Here is a 23,947-nt window from a genome sequence, read left to right on the forward strand (position 1 = left end):
AGTTCTTGATCTTCACAAAAGTTTGATGGTGTGCAGTTGAATCCATTAATACAAGAAATTCTTCAAAGAAATCCAGAATTCATCATTACACTCGGTGTAGAGTTGAAAGAGAGCAGCACACATTATTATACCACATTTGTAGAGCACTTCACAGTCTGTTGGTTTCACAGGTAGATCTCTTTGGCCCGAGGTGAGAACCAGATGGCGCAGCAGCTCCTGGAGACGGGTTCTTTCTTTTGCGATATGAAATGACTCGATGCATGGCTTCCAACAGGCTTTTCACCTTCTGGTTGTCGACTCCACGGTTCTTAATGGGGAAAATAATTAGTCTGAAATATATTATATATGATGACTATGAAGATTTTCCTAGATTACAACAAAAATGCATACTTACAAAAGCCATTAGGCCAAGACGAACGTAGGGTGAGGCACCCACCGAACTGAAAAAAATGAGCAGTCTATTTCGCTAAACAAATCAGTATTCCAACAAGCTGTACAAGGGGGTGAAGCTCAGAAGATGAGTAGGTCTGAGAGGTCATCCATGGGTATCTCAAGGCCGACAACATCATCGTGTTCTTCACCGTCTACTTCAAAATTGAACCAAGAATTGAGATCCTGAGGTGCATCTGTGTCGCAATCTACACCTAGCTCTTCTATCCCGTCTATGTTGTCGAGGGGCAGAGTCGAGACGTCAGCCAAAGAATCCTTGGCGTCTCTCGATGACCCAGGAGGGGCATTACCGGAAGACATGAATCTAACATCTTTTCTCCTGTTGCCACTGTTGTTTGCGGCTTCACTGCCTGTTTCTGCGATTTTATTGACTCCAGACATTGAAAGCTGAGCTGTTTTCTGCTTCAGTTTCGATTTTGTTTTTCGCTCGCCCTTTGCACCACCCATGGACAACCTTCCGTGCTTGCTTGAATCCCTATCCCTTTCGCTTCTCTTTCCCTTTGCACCACCAGACATGCCTAGACCAGCCGAGGCTCGGAAAACGGAACCACCTACATCATCAAGAGATAGTTCTTTTTTCTTTCCTCTATTTGATATTGGCCCATTTTTAGCAACACCGTGATCGAAAAGACGAAGTGAAGTCCCAAGTGCATCTGCCAAATCAAAAAAAAAAACATTTTTACTATTAGAGCGAATAGAAGATAAGAAGCATAAAACTGAAAATGCAAATATTGTTTCCAAGATGTGTTGAAAATTATTACAGGATCTAAAACACATTAAGTATATCACAGCATATTGATAACTTGCTGGGAGTTGGATCATATTTTGTATTGGCTATTTGTAACTACATTTAACAAGATAAAGTGCTTACCATTAGCAGCTGCTGGGTTAACACCAGAAAGTAGCTCCATCTCAGAGAACTGAGGAGGTGGTGCGTAAACGATTTCCCGAAGTGCAGGCTCAGAAAAACAACTGATACCTGAATCTTCGAATTTACGGCATCTAATTAGTGTCCTCTTGCAAAAAGCCAAAGCAACTTGTTTTGACACCTTAGTAATTCCATGCTTAGAAGCAAAGGTTCCTTTAGTTGCCTGCAAATCATTCCAAACAAGAAAGTATGTGTTCGAGAGGGGAAGGAAGCATGAGCAATAACAAAGAACTGCTCATTAACAAATTCACAGAAATGTACTATATCTTAATGATATCGAGCAAGAATAACTCTGAGAAAAATGATATCATGCAAGATGACCTGTTCAAGAAGTCCCTTCTCCAACCGAGCAATTTTATGGTTGATTCCCTCATCTTCTTTGTCATCCAATGCAGGCTGCGTTGTACGTATCAATTAGACCTCAAAAACAAAATGGATAAAAATAGACGATAATTAATCTCATATTTGCTCTTTAACTTATCAATAATGTCATTAAGAGGATTTAGCATGATGCAAAGAATGGCCGATATGAAAAAAACTTAATTTTCAGTATCAGTCTTTACAATCTAAAACTTACCACAGCTTCCAGGAACAGGCCAATGCTCCGCAGTTCTTCTACAAGCTTTTCTTCAACACCCATCTGCTCATATTGAAAATCTACGGGAGAAATGCCACTATTATTCGGAAGCAGGCTTTGTGGAGCATGCTCAAATCCTGAAAGCCTAACCAAAACTTCAACCTCTGAGTGCATGAAACCATCTTTTTGTGTCAGATCACCATTACACATATAATCTTGAGCACTGGGGCTCCTATCCACATCCATATTCCCATTACAAGGAAAAATCTTATGCGCATTACCATTTTTCCTTGTGTGAGCACCAATTACTGGCTCGGAGAAGTCTAAGTTGCTCATATGCTGACTTTCAGTTTCAGAGAGGAAGTATGAATTATTAGCTGAATTCCTTGGTCTCCCAAATCCAGTTTCTTCAAACTCTTCAATTTCATCTTCCACGATGAGAGCAGATAGTACCCTCTGATAAAGTGGAGTACTTCTGCCAAATCTTTTCTCTGCATCTGAGGACCCACCTACAGAGGAGTTCTGATGCTGCTCAACAGAATCCATCCTATCCAAAGAATTCGAGCAATGGTTGCTTCTGAAAGAAACAGAGCCAGAAGCTGGCATATCCTTACGGCAATAATCTTCCTGGCAAAAGAAAAGCAAGCACTTTAAACACCAGAACCTCGGGTACGGTAAAAAAAAGAGAGTTGTGACAAATTCTCTTAAAAAAATATTAGAAGACAGATGCTCAAAAGATTCAGTTCAAGATATAAAACAAATAGCGGATTAGGAATATCTAATGAACCAACAAGTGTTGCAGAATGAGGTTCAAATGCAATACGGTAAAAGATAGTACTAGTTACAAAGCACATTCACCTGATCAAAGTTCCCATTACTCCGGTACTGAGACAAACTTGTACATGACTCTTCAGCCAATTTTAGCTGATTCAAAATAAAGAAACTTTTAGGAATTGACAACAAAAATTGGAGAATCAACGTAACCATCAATAGGCCTTCACCTCTCGTGATAAGTATGATTTTTCATCAAGACCAATAGAAGCAAACAATGCCTCAAATGTCTTCCAGAAGGCACTTGAACATGCTTTGACTGCAGTATGGATATGACATGAATTATCGGCAAAACATATATGATAAACTTTTTTACCAGAAAATAAAAATAACGGTGATGCTTACAGCTAAAGTTGCAGGCCAGATTGGCAGCTGCCATGAGTTCTTCTCGGTCATCATCTGATTCCCCTGATAAGGAATAGTGCCTCATTTTGTTATAATTAATTCAAAACTGAAGACTGTAAACTGGTTAAAGTGAAAGCAGTAAGACTGATTTATCAAAGAAGAACATGATTAAGTGATAAAGCAAGTTAAGCACAAGGCACAAGGCACAAGGCACAAGTTCTATTGACTATAACTAGGTAAGTACTATTTTTAGAAAATCCAAAAAATGGAGCTTTTATCTTAGTCTAGGATCTGCATGATTCAAGAAATCGACAAATACAGGGAGTAATTCATGGATCAAAACAAAAAGTTAAGTCAGACCCTCAAACAAATTAGAATCAACCTACAATGTACAGATTTCATCTACCACTAACCAGTAAAGCGCATAGTACAATCAAGGAAACTACAAGAACTAAATCTTTCATGGGCACTATGCCCATAACCTAAAATTTATTAAAAGGCTTACCACTGCAATCAGGAGATCCCCCATTTGTCATATGGCCAAGACGAGAAAAGTTTTTGCGGTCTGACAGCTTTTTCAAAGGACGACCGGACTTGCTGTGGCATATCCAAAGACATAATGAGAAATTGGAAAAAATTACAGAAAACTAGAGCTTATCAGAAAAGAAAATAAAGTACCTTCCACTCTTCTCAGAACCAGACCTTGGATTTCGAAGAGGCTTAGTTGCCACCACAGTATCCAATTTTTCTCTTGTTGGTGAAATGCTAGCCCTAGAAAATGGTGAAACTCGACCGCTGCGCCCTTGCCTTCTCACACCATCACTAATATCTTCTTTGGCAACAATTTTATTCTTTTTTATCGGGATTGTTGATGGCCCAACATTTGGCCCTGCATTTGCAGTCCTTTCTTCCTGATTCCAACTTCCCACACCTTTATCATTTAGTCTGCTCTCACCAGCACCAGATTCTTCACTTTCAGACAATCTGGCTGGAGATGAAATATTTTCAGATTTTACTTTAAAATTTTGGCTTCCATTAGCTGAACTCTTGGTAAGAAGGGAAGAGTTGATCCCACCAATGCTTATCCTCGGACCAAAGTCCGTAGGAGAACACCCTTCAGATTGCATCTGTACTTCATCACTGTTTGATACTGGGATAAGATTTGTTCTCCTTGTTCGTGACATCTTCTGTGGCCTCTGACCAACCCATTGAGTTATTGGGGGAGAGGATGATCCTGAAGGTAAGGGACGCTTGCGATTGTTAGGGCCACCAATGGAAGTGTTTTTAGTCGCAACTTGGCCCTGTTCCCAACTCTCCAGAGTTTCAGCCACACGAGGAGCATTGGCAGCAGCCATAGAGCCACTCCGTGGTGCCCTTGAAGCCTTTCCCTTTACAATTGGACTAGATGACATGGTATGGTTCTCCTCACGATTATTCAACCTAAAGGCGATCCAGCAGAATTGTCATTCCCATAAATTCCAATTCAGGTCAAACTAAATAATTAAATTGATTGGGGATGATTATTGCAGAAGGGCTAAGTTTGAAATAAAGGTCTTAGCCTAAGTACAGATGTATAAAAAGAGAGGCACGTACTTAACATTTACTTTTCCCAGAGGTCGCTCCTTTATTTGTCCCGTGGACACATCCCTTGAGAGCATTGATTTTTCTTGTTCACTTTTGAAAGTTAGCCGGGGAGTAGAACCAACAGGAGATGGCATAGGCTCTAGCTTATTACCGCTCGAAGATCCTGATCTGTCAAAATAGATCCAGGGCAAAGACATTATGATATTAAATCAATACCATCAACCGTTCCATAATTAATACTTCCCCACAAATAACTAATTTCCGGGTAAAAACAAGTAGGCTGCACAATTTCTGGATAGTTCAGTGAATAATGGCAACAAGATTACAAGAAACATGCTTACCTAAAACCATGGGCAGAATCAGCAGGGAGCATGCTAGAATCAATAGAAAGCTTATTATGCATGCTGCGTTTCGGTTCACCATCATTGTCAAGGGATCTTGAAGATACCGCACCAACAGACCGTTTCCTTTTCATTTTCTTATCCCATCCTTCTCCACCTGCAGGCAACCTTCTTATTTTTTCCTCAACCATATCAGAATCTGCAATATTATCTTTTAGAATGTCCCTTTCTTTTGTAACTATCATAGGCTGGCGCAGTACTGCGTTATTCCTGCATTCTGCCTGAAAATGGAAAGTACGCAATTAATTCTAAACACAATAAAGAAAATGGCCCAATGTGCAAATTGCAAAAACTATTAATGAAGTACAATTGATAACCACTAGAAATATGAAACGCAAGAATGCGAAGAAGATACCAGTGCATTTCAGGCATAACAATCATAAGATACTTATTTGATATGTACCATTTATAACTTTTACAGGTAAAAGGACAAAAAAAAAAAGAAATGTGAGTTCACAATGTACACAAGCTCTTCAGTGCATGATCAGCAATCTTTCCTGCTACTATTAGGTAATTCAATTTAGAGTGAATAGTGGTTATCTTGTACTTATAGTCTGACTCTTGATTTCCTATTGTAATTTCTAGTCATGACTCTTGTTTTCCTATTGTTACTGGGGTGGATATTCTTGGCAGCAGTGTGTTTGTTTTTATCAAAAATAAAGAGAGACTGGTATTATTGACACACTGGTAACAGAATGTAAGATGTGGGATGAGCAATTTCAATTAGAAATCTATTCGCTAAGTAGAAGTAGGATATTAGAACCCAACACAGCAGAGATAATTAATAGATTCTAGTTTTACAAACCCGGGGTTCAGTTGCTGAGGTACGCGATCGCTTACTGAGACCAACATTCTTAGACCGGTCATCAAACTTCTGACTTCCAAGTTCAGAAGAGTTCCGATGTATCTGAGATATCTTCAAGGTTGCACCACTAGATCTTTCATTCGTCAACAGCTCATTCCGCAGCTGCTGTGGCTTCTTAGAGGGCAAGGCCTCAACATATTTGCTCAACTTAGTTAAATGCACATCGAACTTTTTAGCTCGATCGCTGGTCAAAAAGAGATGTGTTTGTTCAGGATATACAAAGGATGATAAGAAAATGTAAAAAATCATACAAGTGCAAGGTTCTAGACAATCCTTTACATAATTTTTAGAATTTAGCACACATGTCAAATGATTGTGTATGGATGGATATGGCTCTGGAACATAAACAGAGAATGGAGTAAATGGCCAATTCATTTCAATCTTCATGAATGTTCAGCACATGCAAGGTTTCCAAACAAGTATCTAATCTTACCTGGCTTTGAAACAAGTATCTGCAACACTTGCTCTTAATCGTTTTAGCTCCTCAACAGCTGCTGGAGGTGAATTCTTCAGATGAGCAGATCCGAAAGAGTTTTCTTCCAAATTGCTCCCAGCTGAATTAGTAAGAACCCTCCTCAACTCACCAGACCGAGCATGTCTTGGATCACCCATAACAATCGGCTCCAAGATTAGGCATTGAGATAATGAAGGCACATCTCCCGGTGAAATGGTACTACCTCGAGAATTGGCCTTCCCAGAACTAATATTCCTACTTTCTGAACCTTCTCTGAAACTTGAAGACCGACCGAAAGAGGGAGAAGCGTATCCCCTCTGGCTACTCTGGTAGTTACCAGCAAAATTAGTATCTGAACTGGCTGACATCAATTCATACCTTGAGTTTCCATCCATTATTAGGATGTATAACTCATGTCTCTAAGTCCTTCCTCCTTAAAGTTCACACGACCTATGCAGCAAAAACTGGAAAAGCCAGAAACGTAAAAGTCATCAGAGCTTTGAAGGACATTACATTGTTTATCATCTATGAACTTTGACACAAAATATCACAAAGGAACTCCCAGAAAAGAACTCCCAGAATGAGTCAGGGGTGTAGATAAGCAGTAATTAGTCAAAGGCACATAGATCATACAGTAATCTCATTTCAAAATGAAGCACTTCAGTACCAACAGAAATTGGGCAATTACAGTGTTGTAGACTTCCGTGATTGACACTGACATTTCTAAATATAGTTAAACTTCCAAATCATTCAAATACTTAAGTGTTCTCTTTACAAACAAGTGAAGCATCCCGTCAAATATGATCTAACTGTTCAAAGTCCAACAATTCAGTCTGCAGTTTTTAACCACACGCTTCAAAAACAATTCTTTAGCGGCTCAAATCAAACTACAAACATACAATTCCCAAAAGACAACATTGAACAATACGAGAGCAATATGCCAATACACAACAGTTCATGTAACTGCCCATCATTTCGATGAATTCGCACCTAAAGTTCCGAAAACAAAATTGAACATGGAATCATCCAAATTAAGCGAAGAAAAGCAGCAGTGAATCACAAGCCAGCATATAACCTACATGCGAAAACACTCCAATTTCTCATTCAAACACTGAAAACCCCCAATTGACCAAGTCTAAATTAGGGTTTATCCATAAACTCCCGTTCCCTCCAAAATTCAATAAATTACACAGCTTCCAGCTCCAATCAATCGCGCTAAACACGAGAGGATCGAACAGGCTAACCTGCATTAATCGATCGACCGGGATCGGAGAGCTCTACCGCCGAGACAGAAGGGGGAAATCGAAGAGAGAGAGAATATACGTCAGTAGAGAGAGAAAGAGAGACGGCGACCGTAATAAATTAGATAGCTGGATTTTGGGGGCAAAATTAATTAGATTTTTTGCCCTAAAATTTAGAACATGTTTTTTATTGCTTACATTCTGATACTGAATTTGGGTAAAAAATTGTACTTAATCTTCACTTACATTTTGGTGTTTGTTTGTTTGTTTTTTTTTTTTTTTTTACTTTTTTTAGTGTATATCTGAATGAAAGTGTGATTATTGTCTGGGCAATCGAAGCAATTTTGACCATGGTTGACATTTTAAAACAAAAGACGAAAATGATGTCAGAAAACATTTTGTTTTGTCACAAACTAGTTTTGGTATAGTTTCTCTCAGTTGACTTAAAAAATAAAATACACATTATACATAAAAATTACGCTTAGTTGATAAAGATATTTTCTTTCAACTAACAATAAACTGAAGATTCAAAGTACTACATGAGATAAATCATTACTACTAGCATTAATCTTTTAAGAAAAACATAAGATATAATATTTCATTGCAATTCTATGATGACATAAAAGTTTCACGAAATTCGGCTTTGGAAACTGTTGTCGATCTCAAGATATGACAGTTTCGTCCAACTATGGAAAATTGGTCAAAGAAAATTAAATAGGTTGAATATTTAGTGTGGTATACATGGGTTACCAATCCCACCAACTAAACCCACTTACTTATAGTAATCTAATTATCTTATCCATAAGACTACAAAAGCATTGTGTCAATCATATATATAAACCCAAAACAAACACAAATAAATATCTGTATCAAACCAAGTAAGCAAAAAATGATTACGTCCTATACGTTGTAGTACTAAAAAAACATTACTAATTTATAGTAATTTTTTTCAAAAAAATATTAATGAATTAGTTGTACTTGAGAAAGTGAGAAATTGTCTCTTGCTCTTGCTGTAATAAAAAAAACTTTGATGGTTTTGCAAGCACATAAATTATCATCAAATCCTGGTGTTGAGTTTTGGACCTTGGTCATGAAACTCTATATTTTCGTTTTTATTTTTATTTGGCTTTATATGAGTACGATATACTATTAGAAATTTACTCCAGAATTTTTCAATGAATGTTAGAATTTTACACAGAAATATTGATACTGGACATGAAAATTTGAATGCAAAATTTCAAAACATTAAAAAGTTCATGACTATTTAAGAAAATGAAATGATAATCTCTCAATATGAGTATTACCTCTTCTTGTTCATCTCTTAAAGGAGAATGATTCTAATCCAAATATCCAATTTGTTCTGATTGATCAAGATTATATTCCATTTTAGGCTGTAGCAGTGCTTAGAGAATTGATGAGAATCATGAATGATATCGATGGAAACGTTGAATCAGCAGCGATAGAAAGTTTAGAGACTGAGGTAGTGTTTCTCTCGTTGCAGAGTCACATCTTTCTCACATACAACGTTGGACTCACATGGCATATACGACCATTAAGGGGCTAATGGCCAAGGACTCGTTCCAAATCAGTTAACGGAGTAGCTGCATTGAACAGTTGCTTATCTCAGGTACTCAAACATGATGTGTTTAACTGCCTTGCTATATTAACGCAGAATTTCTCATGCTCCAGCCTATTTTCTTCGTTTTATCTTTCACACCTTACTGTATAAGTTGTTTCTGTATTCACTCTATTCAGTGGGAGCTTTTAGCTTCTCTCTCTCTGAGATTTGTGCTTCTTGCTAGCAAGTTCTTGTAATACTGTACATTATCTCCGGCTGCAACGTTGCGTGCAAGAAATTGCTCATCAAGAATGTATGCAAACCTCTTGCTCCTAAGGTTATTCTATTTGAACTGCTACTGTGATACTGGTGTGGGAGGAAGAGAGATGATTGCCCTTTGAAACACTAATTGTAACTTTATATTGTTATCGACCTTGTGGCATGTCTTTTAATTTAGTCTAGTTAAAATTATAATCAGAGTATATAGAGTTAAATAGTGATTAATTGGAAAAGCTTAAAGTAGGAAAGGAAAGGATCTAAAGTTAAGCTAAAGAGGATGTGGAGTCATTCCATACTTTAATTATTTACAGACAATTATCTAAATTTGGTGAAGCAAGTCAACAAAAAACCACTTTCACTTTTTCAACCAACACAGCTAATCCAATCTCCAAGAAAAAGCAAGAGTAATTTACATGATTATTAATCGGTCAAGATAATTACTAACTACTACAAAACTATCATATGTATTTCATATTTAATGTAAAAAAAATTCCAAATCAAATTGTTAAGTTCATGAATGTAAGGTCTTGTGTAGTAGTGTTGCTAAAATAGACCTGAGATGAGTTAGAAAGATTAAAAAAATAAGATTGTTTTATTATCTGTGTTGTATATACACTGTTATTTTTTTGATAGATAAGATTGAAACTCAAAATAAAAAAAGTAGATCTTTGATAGCCATTATTAAATTTGATCGAATTTACTGCTCAAGGACATGAATCTTTATTGTCACTAGAAGTGGTAACAATCATTGAAGAGTGCAATGCAAAAAAAGTTTGCCCTAATTATGGCAAAGCATCATGTAGTGTTTTCAGACACTATGATTTTACATTTGGTTTCGAGCTGTAAAGTCACAAAGAAGGATTAATGGCACAAATCAAAAAAGGTGAAGAAATGCAAACTATACAGTCAATTTTTACAAATGAACGAAAATTTGTCACCAAGGGTTTAGAACTATTGCTTTGGTTCCTATTGCATTGCCTTTCCCTCTATATCATTACATTGGGACTTTACAAAATCATTGTTTATGCCAAATGACATTAAATGTCATAGTATCACACTCAATATAAAATAATCCCGATTTAGAAATCTTATAAAATAATCCCAATTTGGTTTAGAAATTTTGAAATTTAGATAATATTGAGTCTCATTACATAATCTTTTTTACTACTAACATGTATAAAATGACATCATCGGTATACACATAACACATATAATCGAAATTGAAATAGAAACTCAACACCATCTTCCAAAAAGACAAAAAAAGACTCGAGAAATGTAAAAAGCAAATAAGAATAACATCTGACTAGAAAACATAACATTTTTACAATAGATCAAAAGCACAAACACTTGGCAACCTTAACTCATCATAAACTTCAACCACAACTATTCTTTTGTCCTAATTCAAAGCATTGCATACAAGATCTCATTCCAAGTATCAGGCACTCCAGGCAGACACCAATGGCTACAATCAGAGCTGTGCTCCTTCACCAGCTGGTCGTTCTTCCCCCCGGCTGCCCTGGCATAGACCGAGGGGTGACCGTCCCGTCTCAAATCCGACAACGTCATCACATCCTGAAACGACACCGGGAACTCCATGCTCCTCAGCACCTTCACCAGAACCACCATTGGCTCCGGGACATGAGGCCGGGTTAGATACTTCAACGGCTCCGTATCTTTACTACACTTCCCTCCATTCTCCCTGCATAAACAAGCCAAGATTTGAATTAGTTTAAGTAATCAGAATTTGTAATAAAATATTTAATCATAGATTCATAGTAGTACTTACTTGTTATGTCTAGGTGACATGGTTCTAAAGAACACTTTAGTCCTCCTAGGATCAAGATTTAGGTCAATCCACTTAGCCCAAGTTCTCATCCCTTTCTCATAAGCAAGTGATGGATTGATGCCTTTATACACATTGTTCCCCTCCATCACAAAATCCCATCTGCAAGAAAACAACATCACTCAATCATGTTCAGACAGTCACTAAAACCGCGTAAAACAGAGGTGAAACGGGTGATCATACGAGCTTCGTTTGTCTGAGTGAGTCCACCAATGAGCCGAATCAAACACGAGGGCATCCACACCTCTCCAATACTTAGCATTCTCCTCAATCAAATCTAGGTGCAGTATTCTCTTCCCATCAGCCTCTCTCTTCAACTCCACTAAGAAAGGAGCCCAACAGAACTCAATAGACATCTCAAAATCCTGCCCAAATTTGGCAGAGTCATGACTCATTCTTGAATCGTGCAAAAAGTTATGAAATGTGAACACTCACTAGAGCAAGAAAGGCCATCGTAGGGCCGTTGTAGATGACCGATTTTCGAGATGTCGGGACCACGGACTGGACCAAGCAAACTAGAGACTCCCACTGGTTCCTCATTATGGAATCACCCACCAGCATGATCCTCTTCCTCCTCATCCTTCCAAGAAAATCCAATGCATCAAACCTGCATTTTCACAATACATACATTACACACATATGCAACAATCTTGCATCCTAGTACACTCCAAAAAAATCCTAGGACACTCCAAAAAATCTCCAAAGAATCTTGAATCATAGTACTACACTCCAAAGAATCTTGAATTCTAGTACACTCCAAAAATCCTAGAAAACTCCAAAAAATCCTAGTACACTGCAAAGAATGTTGAAGACTAGCTAGTACATTAATGGGGTGATCACCTAGGAATAGAGCAGCCGCGGGGCTTCCACCTCCACTTCTCGTAGTCGGAGTCGGGGCGGCCGTTTTTGCGGCAGGTGACGGCGCTGCTGAGGTAGGGGCAGTTGGCGTCGTAGAGAGGGTAGGTTTGATCGTAGACCCATTTTCCTTTGCTGAAGTCGCAGCTTCTGAGGGAGGAATGGCGGCTTTGGAACATGGAGATCTCGTCATCTTTGTCGTCTAGCCACTGGAGCTCTTGTTGGTCGTAGTTGGAGGATTGGATGAGAGAGAAGGAGGAGAGGGAGAAGAGAAAGAAGAGGGAGAGAAGGAGAGGGTTATTGGTTTGGAAGTCTGCCATTTTCAGACAGGAAAGCCTTTGGTGTGAGTGAAAGTGAGTGAGGTGTGTTTTATAATGTGTGAAAGTTTTGACAAGATTTTGTGATTCTTCAATCTTGGCTTGAGTTGCGGTAAATTAAATGGGCCATCTCACAATCATTGCATTGACTTGTTTTAGTACTTTCATACGGTATAAAACTGTGACGAATACAGAAAACGAAACTCGTGTGTCTGACAGCATATCATAAGCGCAAAAGAATTGGTGTGAAATTATCGCGTCATAGATGCAGCTGAAGCTCCAAAGATTGAATTTAATGAAGTTTTCGAGCTCTTATGAGCGGGATGTGAGGTTACTCGACCATCCAACCCCAAGTGAATCTATCATTAATTATATGTTACGTGCTCATGTATATTTACACAAAAGTACGTGCGTATTTTCATTTTTATTATTTTTTGTTATAGTCATTTTAACTATGTAGAAAATTCTTTTAGGTGCATGGTTTCAGATTATTATTATTATGAGTATTATTGTTATTACACTATTTTTTTAAAAAAACAAGATTTTCAAGACGCCAATAAATAATTGGTTTACCGAGACTATGGGCCTACATGGTAAAGTGATTCACCGAGACTTTTGGCCCATCAAATAAAGTTCAAATGGCACAACTTTTTTTGAGCTTGCTCGATTTACTAAATCCATAACATAAAAACAAATTTGTGTAGTCTCTTGGTCAAATAATCGATTTTACATTATCATTTTCGCATTTTACAATGAAAAATCTCATCCTCAATGTAATTATAAAAAAAACTACCTAACGTTCAACTTAGCTTAAAAATATTTTGTTAAAAATTGTCGAACCAAATTATCCATGGAGCAATTACTCAAGAAATGAAGACATTTTCAGTTAAATGCGTTGAATAAAATCAAATAGTAGTACTTAATAAATTATTTGTGAATCACTTAATTAAAACTCAGTTTTTAAATGAAGTTTGGATTAATTTTGGAGGTATAATTCCACATATTCAATAGTACTCAAATCTAATTTTCATCATGATTGAAAACAAATTGATTTTGCTTCTGAGGAGGAGCAAATCCCTAAACCCCAAATTTTCTGAATCGAAGTTTAGCAAATGGAAAGCATATTCCAGTCCTTCAACCGAATCACAGTCAAGCTTTTACTATTCGAGAATCATTCCTTCCGTCAAAACCTCAATCACAGGAAGCTTCATTGGCTGTGGTTTGAGGTCATTGCTTCAAAATAATGTTAAGGTATTCAAATTTTTGTCTCTTCTTTCGCTGCTGTGATTCATTTGTCTTCATTATTTTGTAGCATCACAACACAAAACACGTTCATTATTAGTATTGACTCTAATTATATGTTTTGGACACTAGAATTTCGGAGAAGTGAGCTGAAATTTTATTTGTCTAATCAGTCCATATGAGCTAAAAAATGATTTGTTTGCGGCAGTTTTCAGTCTGTATGAGCTTGTTAAGGTGCTTGTTTTGCTTCTGAATGTTTCATTGATATTTTTGGAGTTGTGCATTTAGTGCAATTCTTGTCATGTTTATTGAGTGAACAACATGAATGTCTTTATGATGATTTGACTTTGCATATAATTATATTGGCTTTGATGCAATGTGCTATTTTAGGTTAGGATATTGCCTCTTTTCTGGATTCTAACACTTGTAACTTTTGCTGATTACAATGAGTTGCTACAAATTGTATTGAACTTTATACGCATCCTTTTGTATCATTGGACATTTGTTCCTATATGAATAACTTCGTATTTCATGAGGTAGCTTTGATGTTGTTTTATTTCTTAAGATAATCAACCAGGGATGCTAGAAATTTGACTGCTACATGACTTTTTGTACAGCTAATTACTAAAAATGAATATCAGAAATTGCTACGACTAAATGAAAACTTTAAGATACATCATACAATCTCATTTTCTTATTGTTTTCTGCTCAAAAATGCGTAATAGTTATCTGCTCTCTTCAGACTATGCTATTCAATTCATTTTCTAACTAGATCATTATCCTTACATAGGACTCTTGTTATCTTTCCAGAACTTCCACATTCGCTCATTCCGGAATTTCTCAACCGCCAAATCCGCAAATGCAAAAGGAACAGAAGGATTGAAACTTCTGGTCACTGCTGGGTCCAATGCCCAGGAAGTAGTTGGTATTTGGCTTTTTGTATCTGCTGCTTGGGTGTACAGCATGGTGGTTCTCGGTGGCGTCACACGGCTGGTTAAGTCTGGCCTTCCAATGACAGACTGGAAATTCACTGGCCGTCTTCCTCTCTCTAATGACGATTGGTTGGCAGAATTTGAAAAATACAAGCAATCTCATGAATACAAACGGTAAATCAAGTCACTGAATCCAATTTGTTTTTGATTTATCTCTCACTCACTGCCCTTAGCATTGTTTGGATTGCTTACTTCAAGATCAGCATGTTTTGCTGAATAAGTATATATTGCAGATTGTTTCTCTGAAACCCTTTTCATGACAATTATGGTTTTTTGCATGGCTTTTGGTACATGTTGGTGGCACTTGAAATGCTATTGGACATGCATGTTCTTTTAATTTTATTAATCCCCTTTTCAGCTGTCCTTAGATAAGTTTTAACAGTTAACCAATCTTGTTTTTATTTTTTGCAGATTAAATAAAGAGATGACTATTGATGATTTTAGGTCAATGTATTATATGGAGTATGCTCATGTTTTGTGGGGAAGGTCATTGGCCGTTATGTTTGGAGTGCCTTTTTCGTATTTTCTTTTAAAAGGATATATTACTCTCCATCTCGGACTTAGGCTCTCTGGACTATTTGCTCTTTGTGCTGGGCAAGGACTAATAGGGCGGTGGACAGCCAAGTGTTCAGAGGTAAAATCTAAAGTTTCTACCGCATCCGCATTTACATTACTTGATTATGATAGCTTTTTGTTTCTAAAAGAAAATTATTTCCAGGAACCCAAGTCCGAGTTTGCTGGACCAAGAGTAAGTTTTTACCACCTAGCAGCTCATTCGATTTCAACCTTCGTTGTTTACTCCGGGCTCTTTTGGACGGCTCTTTCTGTCGCCATGCCTGAATCCCCTGCGGAATCAATAGCCTGGGTTCAACAGGCAGCAAAGATCAAGCGTTTTGTTCTCCCTGTAAGTTTTATTGTTGGGATCACTGCTATCTCTGGAGCATTTGTGGCTGAAAGTGTAAGTATACCTTTTCTTTTGTCAGTTTTCTAACTGAATCGTTTGAAGTGAAATTTATGTATGGTTACATAACCAAGTAGATTTGATATTTCCAGGGCAGTGCCTTTAGTGCTTCTTCACGTACGAGCGAGGGATGGGTTTCAGATGATGTATTTGTCTTGAAGACTCAGGTACAAAATCTGTTTGATGATACACCAACAGCGCCTGCAGTTTTTCTGTGTGGAATATAGCAATTTTGAGGCATTGAATCAAATGTCTTAACAAGTAATGAAACTTAGAACATTAACCATATATAATCATCAAAATTTTACATGGCAAAAGTTGATTTATCGGTTGTGATTATGTTCAAGTACTAAACAGTGTTCATTTGGCACGAGAAAAAAAATATTTGTGTGGTTGCTTCACGCTAGAAGCATGGCATAATCAAACTCAATGCCTTTCTTCTATATGCCAGCTCGTCCACCAAGTACTCGCTGCTGCGTCTTTACTTGCCATTGGTGGCCTGTGGTGGTCGACGAGAACACCTGATATACCTCCTGCATTACGGCCTTTAATGGGAACCACTATTGGCATTGCTGCAGTTCAGGTACTAAGATCAACTTCCTTGTATGTGTACAAACATTGTTGTGGGAAATGCTCTAAAAGGGCCATTATCCTGCAGGTTAGTTTGGGGACAGCTCCTCTCTTGTCGACTGCACCGCCCTCACTGGGCACTCTTCATCAGGCGGGCGTGTTGACCCTCTTAACCCTCGCAATATATCTGAACCACATCGTGAGACGACCTTCTCCTCAACTCCTCAAAACTCTTTCTTCTGTAAGTAAAACAATAACCTAACCTGATGGTGCAGGATGCCAGGATCTGGTAGTTACACTTACTTCTGGTGTAATTCTTTGCTTTTTGTCTAAAGGTTAAATAATCATTTTAATGCATTTTAGTTCATTTATCTATCCATCTATATATAATGCACACTCATCAACAGATTGCATCAACTTTGGCGACTAGGATTTTTCGTTGTGCTATAACTGCGAGCAAATCCCAACTTCATGGTTATTCCGACTAATTTTGAGTTGTGGGAGAGGCAAGAATTTGACCTTCATAATTTTTCTTGCAATTTGCCTTAAAATGTGTTGGGTTGGGTCTCCTAAAATGGCATATCCTTTTTTTTTTAACGTAGAAAGTAATTTTCGATATTTATAGGGAAAGTTAGTACTACTCCATTTGCAGATTAATATTCATAAAAATAAGAAATTTTTTGTTTGCTATTTTTTTAGTTGGGTATTTAACTGTGTTTTTATTTTAAGAGAAACCTTACTGAGGATGTTGCAATACGTGTAAATGCGCAAGTTATCAAATGATTCACATTGTACTAATCCAATCCAAATTAAATACTTGAGTCATAATTAACCCCATGATCACAGCATACGACTTACACAGGTTTGTCGATTATTTTCAAACATGTTTATTTCCCTTCCATTTTATGAGCTATATCAAAAGCTTGCTCAATATAGCATCTTTGGCAGCAGTTTCACCAAATGAGAAGAGATGCCCAGCATTTGGCAGCTCATGGTATTGCACCCATGGCAGCTGCTCCGCAATGTAGCGTTGAAGCGACACGGGCACAACGCCGTCGTCAATGCCATGCCACAGATGCACAGATCCCTCCCCATGTGGGAAGGGATTCTCAATCTGCATCGGATCAAGATCCCTGTGCCCGAATCCCACCATCAACTCGCGATGGTAGGACTCATGCACGCCCTGCTGCGTCGCGTACGGCTTCCCACGACAATGAGCAATCATGTCAACAATAAAAAAAATATAACTCCCACGTCCCTCATTATGTGTCTCAGTTTTTCATTTTGGTCTGTCCATTATTAATTGTCCCACTTTACTTTTACTACTTTAGTTGTGGACTTCACATTCCAATAACTCATTTTACTTATATTTTATTACTCACATATCGGGTGAAATTGGGACACATATTGGGGGGACTAAAGGAGTACTAATGCCTGGATTAAATGGGAGGCTAAGGCTAAGTATGTATACCTTGTGAGACACTGCTGCTCCTGATCCGGCCAATTTGGCAATGACTTGGAGGTCGGGCCCGGTGAAGGTTGGTATCCCAGTTACAGCGCTGGAGCCCGTGAACAATTTCTGAGTGTTCCACCAGTAGACAAGCCAGGGGGTGTGGCGTGCAACACGCAACGCCCAGTGGTCCTGAACTGGTTGGAGATTGTATGCCTCTGTGGCTAAAGTTGGAGGAAAACTAGGCCACCAGTAGTTCACAACCGGAGCTATCAATGCAGCCCCTGCTAGCCTGTCACCGTTATAAATAACTAGTGTTACCCTCATGCTATACACATAGTTGAGTAGAGAGTACTTTTATTATAAAAATGATAATATTAATAAATATGCATATTTTTAAAAGAAAAAAATCCATTTGACAATTTTGATATAAATAAAATAATACTAGGACTATAAAATTTACTATAATAGTAATTATTTATTTCAAAAATTAGTAATAATTGCAAAAAAACTGCTAGTATATGAATAGTTGTCCATAACACTAACCTGTGAGGAATGTATTTTAGGCATCCCCAAACAGCAAGTCCTCCCATGGAATTTCCAATGATGTAAAACTTTGTACCAAGTTGTAACTGATGTCCGAGCTCTTCTATGTCTAGAGCTAAGCTCTTCATGGTCCTATTCGGGTCGGGATCGCTCTCGCCATACCCTGGCCTATCAAAGGAGACAAAGTGTATCCCTAGTTTTCCCACCATTTCCTGTTTAGCAACATATAGCAAAAATAGATGATGATTTATAACATTTAAATTGGGATATAACATGAATTATTGGTACCGTGGCAGTGATGGAGGCTTCGTGTTTGCTAGAGCTGAAGCCATGGACCAAGATGACCTTGTATTTGGCTGCCTCTTTAGGGACTCCATGCTCTTTGTATGATAAGTTCCTTCCATCCCTTAGTTTGATTCTGGGTCCTACGAGGGGTGGCCCGCCCCTCGTCCCACATAGACGAGGGGCGGGAGGGTGCAAGGCCCGGTATGCCCATGCCACGAACCCAATTACCAACAATACCACACTGATTTCCCAAGCCATGGCCGAGGATAGGAAAAAAGATGAAATAAATTAAATACAGAAAATAGTTTTAAGTAAACTTTAAATAATCAGCTTACAAGTTCCAGTAGCGTTAGAATTAATTTCCTAATAATTTCACAAAATCAATACACACAAGATCACACATAGATATAGCATGAAACCAAAATAGGAATAATGTGGAAAGTGAAAGTGATTAAATGTGCATTCACCAAAAAACTTTGGTATACTCTTCTGTAGATTGCTTCTGCTAATGTTGCACATATAAATAAATGGAAGTTGATATTTGAAACATGGAAGTTGAAATGTCAATTTCGAACTAATTGAATTAAAAGTTAAAATGGACTACGTACATAGAAATAATTTTCGCAGCATATGACACGAGTTTTAATACTATAAAATTGATAGAGTGGAAAGAAAATATAAAAAGAAATGATTACTTTGGTGAAATGACAAAGACACTAGCTACGAAAGAAGCGATGAAATGGAGGCAGCAGAGTCGAAATACAACAATGATTTTTTCACCGTATCGGACCGACAAATGTCTTATTCTAGATCCATCAAGAACAGCTGTCCAGAGTCTTTGTCCTAGCGGCAAGGAGCTTAGACATCAATGTATGAGGTGCCGAGTTCGAGCCCGCCCTCTTGACCTCAATTGTAATTTCCTCATTTCTGAGGAGTTTATATATAATAATATCCTCCTTCGTATAGGAGATATTTTAAGAAAAAAAAAAAAATCCATCAAGAACAGCTGCGCTTTTATGCACATTAAATGAAAGGCCGACGTTGTAATAAAACACATCAGCAGCTATAAATGGAGTACTGATTGAAGGCAGTTATGTGGGATTAAGATATTATGCCTCTTATACCCACCAATCTACTCTATGTTCATTTCATTAAATATGCTTTTGCTGTTCTCAGGGCAAGAACATGCATTATGCAGTAGTTTTCAACTTACTTAGGCATATTAAAGAACAAATTGCCAAAAAAATCACTAAATTTAATAAATTTATTTATAATTAATACTAAAAAGGTAAATTGTCAAAAAAAATGTAAAGTTTGATTAAATTTTGGTCAAACAGAGAGTTTTGTTTAGGATTATTGTATTACTTCTTGCTAGATTTTAATGTATCTCACAATAGGAAATTCCAAATCCGTACATGTCAAAGATCAAGATTTTGACATTGGATAAGGCATTTGCTTCTTGAAGAAGAAGTTTCATTTGAAATAAGGCCCGAATGTCTGACATTAGGGCCCAAAGTGATGTTAATAATTGTCTGTAACCAATAGGTATCGAACACGGGCCTTGAGAAGGCCCAAAGACTAGTACAATGTACCATAAGCACTTGCGCTATCAACCGTACTGTCTCGCTTTCGTTCATTTATAAGCTTATTTTGACTTGACACGGGATTTTAAAAATATTTGATTTGCAAAAAAAATGAGAAATGAATTAGTGGAGTGAGTGCTCCACTTTTATATATTAATTTTTATAATATTATGTGAGTGTAATAATTTGGTTGAATGGTAGGATCCACTCATCTAAAATATGAAAAAATAAATTAGACTTTAAATCTCTAAACATCCTGAATTGGCAAAATAGGATATTTCTTCACAAACGGATAGAGTATATAATGGTATAAAGTATTCACTTCGTCACAAGGCAGTTGGGTCGTATTCGTATTTGGGTTATTCCAAATTAGTTGAGTCATTTTCTTTTTTAGTAAAATATTTTTCTTTCCTTATCCTCTACTCTCTCTTCATCTCTTTACTTTACTCTTCACTTTAACATTTACCACATCAATTACTTTGAGAAGAAGAGAGTGAAAATACCTGGGGCGTCCATTGCCCATTGGTCCCCCAACTCTCCAGGTAGCTTTGCCCTTGCTTGTATTATGAGTGGGGGGTTGATGTATCACATATTAGACTATCTATTTACAAGTCCGACAGATATAAGGGAGGCAGGAGGGGATGATTGTTCTTCTCGACCGTCCAGAGAGTCTAAATATCTCTTAGAGTCGAGCCGGAAATAGCAAAATCGTTCCTTTTGTGCGTAGAAAAATATGGATTTTCAATAAATATCATATTGAAGTTAGTAACCTAGTGATTGTGTTGTCGGTCTTTTAACTAAGAAGTCCATGGATCAAGTCTTATCATTGAGAGCATTTTTTCTTCTTTTAACCATTATTTCTTTATTTTATTAATTCATATTACTTTTTATTACCAAATAAACCTATTAAATACTTTATGAATCTATATTTTTATTAATTTACACATATTATTTTGTTATACTTTAGTTAAATAATTTTTTAAAATATTTAATACTCCCTCTGTCCTCCGTCCTGCATTAGGAGTCTCATTTCTTGGCAGCACAAGTTTTAAGAAATATTAAGAAAAGTGGATAGAAAAAAGTTAGTGGAATATGAGTCTCACTTGCACATATTAGTTTTAAATGAAATGTGATGAGTTAGTGGAATGTGAAACCCTATCAGCATTTATAGTAAAAATGAATAAGGACTCCTATTCAGTGACGAACTAAAATGGAAAAACGGGACTCCTATTCGCCGACCGAGGGAGTACATTTTACTACTCCACTTATTACTATAAAATACTGCTGTGATCTTTATTTCAACTTATTACTTGTATATCACAATAAACATTTGAAATATTCATGGAGTCTAAATGTTTACTATTTAATCCATAGTAGTATTGCTTTGGTATTTTTATATTTTAATTAATATATTATTTAACCACTTTTATAACAAACCAAGAAGGATTCATTCGGTAAGAAATCAATATCTAACAAAACAAAGCAAACAATCGAATAACAAAACAATGCCGTGGCCATTCTTCTTTCTTATGCAACTTTCTAAGTGATCTCATGAGAATATCCTACTAGCTCACTATATCTTGATGGCATTCCACGTTTGTTACATCCATTACTTTGTTCTTGACAAATTTGATCTCTTTATCACGTTGATACTCATGCATGTAGGTGAACATGCATGGCTTCTAAGTGTAACAGTCTTCTTTTTCTTCTTAATAGTATTAACACCTGTGCTATGCACGGGACATAAGATTTTTAAAAAATGAATACAAATTCTAATGAAATATAGAAAATAAGAATTAAAAACAAACAAAACATTAATGTGATTATCTTGTACCACTATAAATGAAGAATTTACTCCTCCCTAATAAATGAAACATTTTAAATTCGGCAATCGATTTTATACAATTTTAATTTATGATATAAGTAGAGTAAAATAAATGACAAATAAAAGATGTGTGACTAATGATCAAAGAATGTGAGTTAGTTAGAATAAGATACACAAATAAAGAAACATTGTGTGAGTAGAGATTAAAGAGAAAAACATAGAAAAACAACAACAAACCAACCAGTAGTTCATAAGTTTTTGAAAAACTTCTTTGTTAACAACATTAGCAGTAGCATCACTTCTATTATCATCTTCATCTCCACTAACTAAAATCTTCAAACCTCCACGACTCGTAACTCTAGATATAGCAACGTACACTTGTTTAAGACTGAAGACTGGTTTTCTTAAAAATAATCCAATAGGAGACAAAGATTGACCTTGACATTTGTTAATGGTAATTGCATACGACACAGCCAAAGGAAATTGTCGCCGTTGGAATTTGAATGGTAACCTTGGATCAGATGATATTAAAAAATAAAGTTTTAATGGAGTGGGTTGGGTTGTGCCTTTGTGGGAGGCTTGATATGAAATATGCGAAAAATAGAGGGTTTGTGGATTACTCTCGCCTCTAAGGTTTAGATCGGTTGTGGGTTCACCACATGCACATAAAATGACATTATGACTATGTCTATCATAATGACATTAGGGTGTCAACAATAAGGGATCCGGGGCGGGGAGGCACGGACATGGGCGCGCCGACTACTCGGCGCGGACACGGCTAAGAGAGAAGGGGCCGCAGCGCCCTACTGTGTGGAAACGGCGAGCCGTGGCTCTGACATGGCTATGGGAGAAGGGGGGCGGCGGTAGGAGGCGGCTTGTCCTCCCACTGTGGACACTCTTAGGTTGATTGTTGTCCGCCTTTTTTACAAAAAATGGATTTGTAATTTTGTTAGCACGTGGAAAATTAATAATGTATTCAAAGAAATAAGAAGAAAAAGAAGACCGTCACACTTAGAAGTCATGCATGTTCACCTCCATGCATGAGTATCAAGTTTGTCAAGAACAAGGTAATGGATATAACAAACGTGGAATGCCAGTGGTATGCACATAATGATATTAGGTTTTATTTGTGTTGAATGATTTAGAATTTGTATTCATTAAGTGAAAATCATCACGGGTGTTAATACTAGTTTTGAGACAAATATGGCTGCAGTTTCATATCTCACATCTGCTAGGCCATAATTTCCATGTATATGAATATATATTTTTTTGTTATACCCATATACAGTTCAATCCAAATTTTGTGATCAACAGATGTGAGTGCATGAGTGTTTCCTTACCAAGCATATACAGTTCATTCATAATGTGTCTAATAACTGCGTTGGTTGTCAATGACTTTTGCAGGTTAAAATATTACCTCAAGTGAAATGTTCGAAGCTGCGTAGGAAGGTTATGAACCATCTTGTTACTAATTTTAAGGACTCGCATCTAGGGATGGAGATGTTGACATACAATGGAAGTGAAAGTTGCTACGCTGCTGGAAAAGTGCCTTTGGAATCAAAGGATTTTGTGCTTGACCTTACAATGGTGATAGTCAATAGACACAGTTCATGTTCAAAGTGTCACTCAAATTTGCTTCCAACATAGATCCGTATCACCTACAACAATTCATGCAGGACAGGCAAGATCTATCACATACAATTATGCAATTATATAATGTCGTTCTGAAGGAGGATCATTTTAAAAGGTGTCATTTTAATGCTCAAAACAGTGGCATGCTCTCATATGGAGTATGTATTTAGTTACTCATATGTTTAAATAATATTGGTTGATCTTACTTATAATTTTTCATCTGATTTCAATTGCAAATTGATTAAGGGTTCATTTTTATCACATAAGCGGGAAAATACAGAGAAGCTAGGAAATGGTCATAATTATGGTAAAAGATGGGGTTTTTCATTGCTA

General features: G+C 37.1%; 5 protein-coding genes across 10 annotated transcripts; 1 reads left to right on the forward strand and 4 right to left on the reverse strand.

Annotated features, from left to right (window-relative positions):
• Positions 1 to 312: 312 nt before the first annotated feature.
• Positions 313 to 1,538, reverse strand: LOC125212167. Its single transcript, XM_048112254.1, has 2 exons — positions 1,322 to 1,538; positions 313 to 1,103 (listed from the first exon to the last, which is right to left on the reverse strand). The coding sequence occupies exons 1-2, from the start codon at positions 1,359 to 1,361 to the stop codon at positions 511 to 513; spliced, it is 633 nt and encodes a 210-aa protein (XP_047968211.1). The 5' UTR covers positions 1,362 to 1,538; the 3' UTR covers positions 313 to 510.
• An 80-nt stretch (positions 1,539 to 1,618) lies between these two features.
• Positions 1,619 to 7,823, reverse strand: LOC125213724. 4 transcript variants are annotated; one of them, XM_048114418.1, is made up of 13 exons: positions 7,680 to 7,823; positions 6,415 to 6,899; positions 5,922 to 6,165; positions 5,057 to 5,337; positions 4,725 to 4,883; positions 4,207 to 4,571; positions 3,810 to 4,119; positions 3,637 to 3,728; positions 3,132 to 3,194; positions 2,957 to 3,045; positions 2,814 to 2,879; positions 1,956 to 2,582; positions 1,619 to 1,774 (listed from the first exon to the last, which is right to left on the reverse strand). In XM_048114418.1, exons 2-13 carry the CDS (start codon positions 6,828 to 6,830, stop codon positions 1,646 to 1,648), a joined length of 2,841 nt encoding a protein of 946 aa, XP_047970375.1. In that variant the 5' UTR covers positions 6,831 to 6,899; positions 7,680 to 7,823; the 3' UTR covers positions 1,619 to 1,645. The 4 variants fall into 4 exon arrangements, 3 of the variants coding, with proteins under 3 accessions (XP_047970375.1, XP_047970377.1, XP_047970374.1); XM_048114420.1 differs by having other exon boundaries at positions 1,956 to 2,119; positions 2,237 to 2,582; positions 3,810 to 4,571; XR_007174984.1 differs by having other exon boundaries at positions 1,638 to 1,774; positions 1,956 to 2,100; positions 2,237 to 2,582; positions 3,810 to 4,571.
• Positions 7,824 to 10,787: 2,964 nt separating this feature from the next.
• Positions 10,788 to 12,563, reverse strand: LOC125213725 (protein trichome birefringence-like 36). The gene is made up of 5 exons (XM_048114421.1): positions 12,197 to 12,563; positions 11,792 to 11,963; positions 11,540 to 11,721; positions 11,300 to 11,458; positions 10,788 to 11,212 (listed from the first exon to the last, which is right to left on the reverse strand). The coding sequence occupies exons 1-5, from the start codon at positions 12,529 to 12,531 to the stop codon at positions 10,915 to 10,917; spliced, it is 1,146 nt and encodes a 381-aa protein (XP_047970378.1). The 5' UTR covers positions 12,532 to 12,563; the 3' UTR covers positions 10,788 to 10,914.
• Positions 12,564 to 13,523: 960 nt separating this feature from the next.
• On the forward strand, positions 13,524 to 16,666 carry LOC125211248 (cytochrome c oxidase assembly protein COX15-like). 2 transcript variants are annotated; one of them, XM_048110975.1, is made up of 8 exons: positions 13,524 to 13,779; positions 14,581 to 14,876; positions 15,174 to 15,396; positions 15,481 to 15,720; positions 15,816 to 15,890; positions 16,175 to 16,306; positions 16,382 to 16,492; positions 16,569 to 16,666. In XM_048110975.1, the coding sequence occupies exons 1-8, from the start codon at positions 13,561 to 13,563 to the stop codon at positions 16,584 to 16,586; spliced, it is 1,314 nt and encodes a 437-aa protein (XP_047966932.1). In that variant the 5' UTR covers positions 13,524 to 13,560; the 3' UTR covers positions 16,587 to 16,666. The 2 variants fall into 2 exon arrangements, with proteins under 2 accessions (XP_047966932.1, XP_047966931.1); XM_048110974.1 differs by having other exon boundaries at positions 16,382 to 16,666.
• Positions 16,667 to 17,047: 381 nt separating this feature from the next.
• LOC125211249 lies at positions 17,048 to 19,052 on the reverse strand. 2 transcript variants are annotated; one of them, XM_048110978.1, is made up of 5 exons: positions 18,910 to 19,038; positions 18,578 to 18,815; positions 18,290 to 18,501; positions 17,765 to 18,035; positions 17,048 to 17,494 (listed from the first exon to the last, which is right to left on the reverse strand). In XM_048110978.1, exons 3-5 carry the CDS (start codon positions 18,496 to 18,498, stop codon positions 17,204 to 17,206), a joined length of 771 nt encoding a protein of 256 aa, XP_047966935.1. In that variant the 5' UTR covers positions 18,499 to 18,501; positions 18,578 to 18,815; positions 18,910 to 19,038; the 3' UTR covers positions 17,048 to 17,203. The 2 variants fall into 2 exon arrangements, with proteins under 2 accessions (XP_047966935.1, XP_047966933.1); XM_048110976.1 differs by having other exon boundaries at positions 18,578 to 19,052.
• Between the last annotated feature and the right edge of the window lie 4,895 nt (positions 19,053 to 23,947).

Source organism: Salvia hispanica, chromosome 3 (assembly GCF_023119035.1).
Source record: "Salvia hispanica cultivar TCC Black 2014 chromosome 3, UniMelb_Shisp_WGS_1.0, whole genome shotgun sequence".
NCBI lineage: Eukaryota > Viridiplantae > Streptophyta > Magnoliopsida > Lamiales > Lamiaceae > Salvia > Salvia hispanica.